At 37.1% G+C, this 8,978-nt stretch overlaps 1 protein-coding gene across 1 annotated transcript in view; it reads left to right on the top strand.

Moving 5' to 3' along the window:
- Positions 1 to 2,064: 2,064 nt before the first annotated feature.
- Gc (GC vitamin D binding protein) overlaps positions 2,065 to 8,978 on the top strand; it is a 31,737-nt gene continuing 24,823 nt past the window's right edge. Inside the window, exon 1 of the mRNA XM_042678202.1 lies at positions 2,065 to 2,273. Coding sequence (XP_042534136.1) covers positions 2,216 to 2,273 — 58 coding nt within the window. The 5' untranslated portion in view covers positions 2,065 to 2,215. The remainder of the gene's footprint in view (positions 2,274 to 8,978) is intronic.

Below are 8,978 nucleotides of genomic sequence, written 5' to 3'. Positions count from 1 at the left end.
TCACTTTTCCCCATCTGATTTACTAGACTATTTCCATGGCATGTGGTGTTTTGTCAATTAAGCCACTTAAGATTATTTCCACCTAGTTTTGGAATCACGAGAAAGCAATCAGCATCTGAAGCATTATGGAGAAATAAGATTGAAAAGAGCACACTGGTGTCGACTTCCAGTTCAAAAAGATAAACACAGTCAAGACAGTGTATTTGGCAGATTGTATAGAGATTTCTCAAGAGGGCACACAAATGAGATGTTGCAATTCTTGCAACATTTAGCTTATCATTAAACACAAATGGTGATGTTGCAAAAGAAGTGATAAACTTGTATGTTGATTTTTTTAGAAGAATGGACTGTCCTTTAACCAAAAGTTATAGAGTCTAAATGTACCTCTGAATGAACTAGTCATCAGAAGTCAGCTGAAAAATACTGTTAGATTAAAAATGCCTCTCTGTAAGTGTATGCATATATAAACATGTAATGTTATCTTGACCCAGAGGGAAAGAGAACTTTTCAAGATTTGTCTTTTATCTTGACCCAGAGGGAAAGAGAACTTCTAAAGATTTGTCTTAGTAAGTTGAGCCTTGAGTGGAATATAGCAATAATGTCTACATTTTGTTTACAGAACTAGATACTCTCCTTGTTTTCTCTTTTAATTTTTTCTCCCTTGTCATACAGATTTTCAATGATTTTACAGACATATTTCTGATAGTTCTTGAATTCTTACCTTTTCCAGCTAGCTGCATTCTATTTTCTGAACCCATATCACTAACAAATTTTCTATACAGTTGGAGGATCCACTAAAAAGAGGTTGGTGTGGTTTCTTTGTATCTTGGTCGACTCTGCTCATATCATTCATCTTGAATGACTCAATTAATACACATTAAATCTAAGTCCTCTCTCAGGGTGACCACTGAACAAGGTAGGGCTTAAAATCTTCCACCAAAGATGGAAGAGGCACTAGCTAGAAGAGGAATCCAGCAGCACTCATGCAAGTTACCATGTGTTAGATATATGGTGTGCTCCACAAATGGGTTCTCTTAGCCCCACAGCAATCTCTTGACACACACTAAGCATTGTCAATGCATTACATGGAAGAAAAGAGGCTTAGAGAGATGAATACACTTCCCAAGGTTGCACCACAATTGGAGCTGGGGAAAAATTTGATCCTTGGACCTGTGTATACCACCCTTCCCCTGATCAGTGTTCAGAAAGAGGGCTAGTGCAAAAGCCAGGATCCAGTCCTAGTGAGCTCTATCTGGGCCCCTCTGGACAAGTCACAGAATTTACCTAGGACTCAGTTCTCCTTTCTATAAAATGAAGATATTTTAGATTCAATGGCTTCTGTGAGTTCTTAAGTTTATTACTATAAAATAGTATCAGCTGTGGAATAGTAGAAGAAACTTAAAACATCTGTAAGGAACCCAAAATTTTCCATGAACTTTTTATAATGGAGACAAGTCATTATCGTACTAGTTATGATTTTCCCTACTCCAAGGGCTATTCTTAATATGTATCCAGGTGTCTCAAAAGAAGAATACAGCATGTAAAAAGTACTGTGTCACCTCTCAAAATTGCCTTATAGCATTGGAATTAAAGATTTTTTCCCCTATACTACTTAAAACATCCTGTCTGTGATCATGTAAGGTAATATTTATTTGTAGCTGACAAAAACAGAAAGAGAAAAAGAGAAGAAGGAAGGAAGGAAAGAAGGAAGGAAAGAAGGAAGGAAGGAAGGAAGAAAGGAAGGAAGGAAGGGGGAAACAAGAGAGGGAGGAAAGGAAGAAAAGGAGAGTACTTTTCTATAATACTTAAGATAGGTAAGAAATGTTCAAAAAAGAAAAGAAAAGAAACAAGACCCTATAAAGAGGTGGGGTTGTGTCCCTTACTAAAATATCAGATTGGTTTAGCTGAAAAGAACAGTAGAAAAACAGTCTCCCTACTTTGCCTCATTTGCAGTTTGACAAAGTTAATGATTAAAATCTCCATGATTTTTCACTCTATTATTCCCAAGGTATCTATTTGTCTTGATGATGATATTATTTTATCTTTGTTGAGCCAAGGATTCCTGACTGCACCTTGCTTCTATGTAGACATTAATAATTGATTAGTTCATAGTCTATTAGGCTTAGTTAAAAAAAAAAGAACAGGTAACTTTGGGCTTCTGCCTTTTACATGGTGAGCCGCAGGAGACAGGAGGTACTGCAGGATCCTCGTAAAAATGAAGACAGTCTTGGTTCTCCTGCTTGCTGTAGCTTTGGGGAATGCTCTAGAGAGAGGTAAGATATCACTTGGGCCATTTATCAGAACTCTTCCTAGTTTAATTTTCTCTCACCACTTAAAAATTATACAAGAGATAACAAAGAACTGGTGAATATATTTGGGGGACAGAAGGAAGGAAAAAGAATTCATCAGAGTTCTTCTGATTCCATATAGTTTTGGAGTGTCCCTCCATGCAAGAAAGTAGAATATACAATTCAACATTTGTCCCTCCTTCCCTCCTTCTTTTTTCTGATAAGATGTAAAGAGAATGGTTTGGAATTCGAAATTTTTTAACTGCTGAGAGAAAACGAAACTGGAGGTTGGGATCCACCGCTAAGCTTTTTTTCCAAATGTTTCTCCCTATTGAAAGTAATATGTATCATATCATTAATGTATGAACTTGGCAGAGAGAATTCTGTGCTCTTCCTCAAGGACTCCTAGAATGTGCAATATTTGAAGATGCATTAGATGTTTTAATACCATCCACTACTGATATAAAATTGGAATTTTCTACATTGAAGAAACACAATCATAATAAGATGATTAAGCTATGTTTTGTTTGTGAAATTGCTCTGTAAATTGTGCCTCTATCTTTGGGCAATATTTTATAGCTTTTGTAAATGATGCAAACAGATTATGTGATGTACATATACAATTTTATGAATTCTGAAGCTTGAAACTTTCTGTGTTAATTTCAATGTGTTTTGCTGGCTGATTTTTTAACACTTTATTTTCCAGTGTCAGTATTATTCTATACATTGTTCCTATGAAAAGAATAGTGCCTATTCTCTGAGTTTTCAATGGCCAGTGAAATAAAATTTGTGTTCACAAGAATTATCACTTATTAACTAGGATGTGAGTAACCTTACTCTAAACGTTACCTTACTTTTCCATTCACTTTCTTTTCGTGTTAGTGTTGTCCTTCAAATCTCAATTGTGCCTAATTAACCTACAGATCCTTAAGTATATAAGTTAATAGGCCACATCTACTAAAGAGTTTGCCAAGGCAGATTTGAACTTGAAAAATCCTTCTCAAGCTGAGGTCCAGATAAGGATATTCAGATGCAAAGAACTTATAATGAACAGGTCCTGGAAATATATGTGGATATGATTCCTAAAATATGTGTTGTCATCTTGCACAGTTGACTCATTAAGTGTGCACTAGCTCAACCGCAGTTATAAGTGTCCTCTGGAAATACACAAGACATTAGGCAATCTCTATTTTCATTCTTTCAGCTTTTCTAATCCCAGATCAAACATACCAAAAACTCCAATTTAGCAACCTTAAAGTTCAAATCTTTAGTCTTACTACCCAGATTCCTTAGGTCTGATGATATCCTGAGACATGGCAAATAGATTTACAAGCAATAAACAAGTCAACATTTGGGACTCGAAGATTCATGCAGCAATCCCCATTCTACAAGAATTGAGCATGGCCCAATGGCCTAGAAGCTGAGTATGTTGCAGGAAGTTACAGGGCAAGAGTACAGGAGCTCAGCAGTCTCCTGGGTTCATAGTAGCTGGGAAGAGTGAGAGCCTGCTTTGCATTGCATATATGTTGTGTTTCTAGACAGTGGATGAACCAATCTCTTTTCCTAGAGCAACAGTTCCAAGTGCATTTTGCCAGACTCATCTTGAAAAATGTTTCCTCTGCCAAACATACACAGGACATTAGTCATTCAGTGATCCTTCTTTGGTTCACAATCAATGCTTTTGCTATCTTGAAGGTTCTTATAAGTCATACAGGAAAGCTGATTTAATTCAATATTTCCCATACACATTGACTCATTCCTAAAATGCCTGAACCTATGGAACTATCCTTTGGAAACTCTAGATCTAAAATAGTTTGATATTGTTAGAAATAACTTGGGATGCTGAAGTGTCATGTAGGAATAAGGACACCAATTTGAAATGAATTCGATAAGGCAAAAGGGTGTGCCATCAACCAAAAATCTTGTAAGCAAGCATATAGAACAGTCAGGCTACTCCCTTTTTATCCCTAACCCAGCAGGTTAGTCATCTGCAAAAGGATTTGGCTTAATTCACAAGATGTAATTCAAATTCAAGGAACACCTAACAAGATGTCTTAATTAAAGTGCAGCAAGAAAAGGATTTATGTAACTAAAATGTAATTAACAAGGGCCAAGCCACCTGGCCAAAGTAGAAAGCCTTCAGAAAAACCATTCTCTCAAGATTAACAGAAAGGAAGTAAACTTCTGTTATAAAAAGCTACTTTTCTCACAGTATTATAGTTAATAACAGTAGATATGTTGAAAATTAAATGCTTTAATTAAAAAGGGGAATTTTTTTTTTGTCAGTCATGGGGCTCGAACTCTGGGCCTGTGTGCTGTCCCTCAGCTCTTCAGCTCAAGGCTAGCGTTCTACCACTTGAGCTACAGCACCACTTCCAGTTTTCTGGTGGTTTATTGGAGATGATAGTTTCATGGACTTTCCTGCCCAGGCTGGCTTTAAACCATGATCCTCAGATCTCAGCCTCCTGAGTAGCTAGGATTACAGGCGTGAGCCACCAGCACCCTGCTAAAAGGGGAAAAATTTTAATAAATACTCTGTTTTTAGTAACAACTTGATCAGATTCACGCCTGGGTCATTGTCTCTCGATTCATAGGAATCTAGTTTAGCAGATATGTTCATTATCTTATAGATGTATTCATCTATAACTGGTCCAGATGCTGCTTCATTATTTCATGAAGCACTCCAAGTCCACCTTCTTTATTTGTTAATGTGGCACTATCACATCTGAATCATTCACTCACTCCTTCAGTGTTTCCCTGAATATTATTTTATTCTCCACATCCAGTTCTACACTTCATAAAGTTTGGGCTTGTAATAAATCAACCTTGCAGAGTGGCTCCTCTACTTCTTGCACACATCTAGTGCTCTAGTGCTGTGGATGATCTCATTCATACATGCTATTTAACTTCCACACTCTGTTCTTGTTAAACCTATTCCCCTTTCTCCTGGTGATTGCATGGGCTTCCTAACCCATCCTCTACCTCTTACCTCTCCCCAGTCAATTCATATGAATAAGACAATATAAGTGGTGCAGTCCAAAACTAGTTAATTAACCACATGTGAAATGGACAAAATAGCAGGACAAAAGGTGATCTAGGGATCAAGGGATCAAGCTGTCTGAGTCAAAGCAACCTCAGTGGTGGCCTCTGTTTGCACTCACCTGATCATGTCTATGTCATCGGCTTACACATTAACTGGTAGGTAAAAAAAATGGACCTTCTTTTTACCCCCTACACCTGGCACAGAGCTGTCTAGATCCTAATTCCTGAAGCTGTGAACATGTCCCAGCACGAAGACAAATTAAAGTTACAGATGAAATTAAAGTTGCTAATTGGCTGACTTATGTTTTTAAGTCATGCTATATTATCTGTATGAGACAAATGCAATCACAAGAGTCTAAAAGGTGGAATGGAAAAGGAGAAAATCAGAGGTATGTCTAAGAGAAAAACTGCAAGAGAGATGTAAAATGGTTGACTGTGAAGTTTGAGAAAGGAGGCCTGGAGTAAAGCAATGTCAATCCACGATCTGTCACAAGATCCTTCTCCAGAACCTCTGAAAGAACACAGTCCTTCTGACACCTGAATATTTAGCACATGGGAACCTATAGATAATAAAACTCTCTGGTAATATATTGCAAAGCCTCTGCCTTTTGTGGTAATTTCTTACAGCAGCAGTGAAAACAGCAGGGTCCTGAGGGGCTGAGACATCCCAAAAAAAAGGAGACAAGGCATGACCTTTCATTAGGCTACCATTCCATTGGCCTGATCCAGGGAGATGTGAGCAGGGTGGCTGTGGCGGTACTGAGGTTTGAGAACAGAATCTTGAGCTTACTCAGCTGGTGCTCTAAGGTTTTTGTGGAGACGGAGTCTCAGAAATTTTTCTACCTAGGCTGGCTTCAAACTGCAGACTTCCAGATATTAGCCTTCTGAGTGGCTAAGATTATAGACATGAGACACTGGCATCTGACTAGTCAGACAAAGTTTTATCAGTGACTCTTGCTGTAAAAATAATTGCCTGGTCCCATTGCATATTGACCATGTGTTGTGGACGATATTTCTGTCCTCTCCAGTACCAACATGCTGAAGCCATATCTACACAAGTATGTGGTGGTATTTGTTGGAAGTGGGGCCTTTGAAAGGGAATAGGCTTGGATAAAGCCATGAGAATAGGGCCACTGTAATGGAATTGGTACTCTTTACTTAAAAAGAGAAGCTCCAAGTCTTTCCATTTCCTAACAAATGGGGCAATGTCCTCCTTTCTGATGGAGGCATAGAATTCCTTTGTGTATATATACCACATTTTCTTGATCCATTCATCTAGGGCATCTGGGTTGGTTCCATATCTTAGCTATGGTAAATAATTCTGCAATAAACAGAGTTGTGCTGGTAGCTTTAGTATGGTCTTGTTTGTGATCATTTGGGTAAATGCCCAAAAGTGGGATTGCTGGGTCATAGGGGAACTCTATGTGGAGTCTTTTGAGGAACCTCCATACTACTTTCCAAAGTGGTTGAACAAGTTTGCTCTCCCACCAACAATGCAGTAAGGTTCCCTTCTGTCCACATCCCCTCCAGCATCTGTTGTTATTAGAGTTCTTGATTATAGCCATTCTAACTGGGGTGAGGTGGTATATCTCAATGTTATATTAAGTGAAGTAAGCCAGGCCCAAAGAAACATAGGTCCTATGGTTTCCCTTATTTGCAATTACTAGTATATGTCTGAGACAACCAGAAAAGGTCATATAAGTTGACTAGGCAAAATGAACCCCAAGATAAGGACTCAAATGGTTTTTCTTTCTTGCTATTGTTTCTAACATAGTTATAAGGTGATTGTTGCTTTGTATGTCCCTCCCCCATGGTGTAACCCCTGTTTTCACTGTATTTGATGTTGGTATAATTTGTGGAGGGGAAGGGAAAAAACAAATTGTTTAAATAGGGATACAGGTGGACTCATTGCAACAATGAGATATACAAAAACGAACTTTAAAACTTTGGCACAAGGGCGGGGGGAGGGAGGGAAAGGGAGGAATGGGAGGGGGACGGGGGAAGATGGGAAGGGGAAACAAAGGAGGAGGCAACAATGCTTGATAAGAAATGTACTCATTATCTTGCCCATGTAATTGTAACCCCTTTGTATGGTATTTTCACAATAAATAAATAAATAAATAAGAGAGAAGCTGCGCATAATATCTCATGCCTGTAATCCCAACTACTTGGGAAGTATTAGTGAATCATAGTTTGAAGTCAGCCTAGAATATGGCCTATATACACTAATGTGATTTATAGCAATCCACTAGCATTACAAGGAATTTAAATAGCTCAAAGCATGGTAGTACATACCCTGTAATCCCAGCATTTGGACAATTGAGTTAGAACAGGAAGTTTGAGGATTGCATGGGCTACATATAGAGACCTTGTTTCAAAACAAAACAAAATAAAATACAAAATGCATTTAAATGGTTCAGAGGCTCTGCTTGACAAAACTCACATATGATGATAGAAATAGAAATAATAACATACATATAATATATCCTTCCCATTCAATTTTGTGATTTATCTTTAGGTTATATAGAACTTTCATAACTATTTTTGGAGTGTTTAAAAAGTTAACTATCATCTGCCATAAGCAAGACAGCTTCCTAATTAATTTCCCAAGTAAAATTACTATTCTGCATTTACCAATATCTAGGCTGTTTTGAAAAAGTATTACATACCACATCCTTAAAAGGCAATATAAATATACATATATATATATATATATATATATATATAACTTTTTGTGAAACAGATGAGACTGTCATTGAAAATGGAAATACAATTGCCAAAGCAAGAGAAATCCCCCAAATATAAAATATCCAAGAGCTTCAAAATCTTATGATTTTCCAGAACACTGTAGGAAAATAGCAACTTGAGACAGCCTCTAGTATCCTATAGAAGCATAAGTTCAAGTCAGTGATACTTAGGATCTGGTCATTGTTCCTAGTATATAAACAGGGGACCCAGGGGCCAATTAGGTTATAACAACAGTGACAGAATCCAAAATACTTTTGAAACTGCACTTATCTCTTTCATTCTTTCCCTCAGAAGGAAAGTTGCATGAGGGTAGGTTTATGTCTACATTGGACTCCATTGTGTCTGCAAATTCAATAGTGAACCCAAGGCCTGGTACAGTGTAAGTCCTTAAAAAATGTTTGTTGCACTTATGAATAAATGTTGTCAGCTTTGTCAGGAAATGTATGTTGCATGAAGCAATAAAGATTTCCTAAAATTTAACTCAACTTTGTTTCTAGAAGTCCAGAATTGAACATGATTTGCCAGAATGTGTTTCACAATGTAGACTAAAAACTTGATATTGCAAAAAAACATGATATTGCAAAAAAATCAAAATTTTAAAGAAAGTCTTAAACATTTAGTAACAAGATGTCATTTAATGTGACAATGATTTCGTAAGACTCACTAAAATTATGCCAATATTTACTGGCCCTGACTGAAGTCAAGTCAAGCTCTTTGTAAGTAAATGGTACATTGCAAAATAGAGCATGTCATTTCCAATTCATTTGGGACATAAATGTAACTGTATGAATCACAGTTAACTCATCTGGTACAAAATGTTTATTAAATAAGACTCATTGGAATTTGCAATAATTAAAATACAAATTAAATTCATTATTTATTTGCTATTTTTTGTCAGAT

Source organism: Dipodomys spectabilis, unplaced genomic scaffold (genome assembly GCF_019054845.1).
Source record: "Dipodomys spectabilis isolate Male_0828 unplaced genomic scaffold, ASM1905484v1 ptg000043l, whole genome shotgun sequence".
Classification (NCBI taxonomy): Eukaryota; Metazoa; Chordata; class Mammalia; order Rodentia; family Heteromyidae; genus Dipodomys; species Dipodomys spectabilis.
This window is presented reverse-complemented; position numbering and strand designations above follow the sequence as displayed.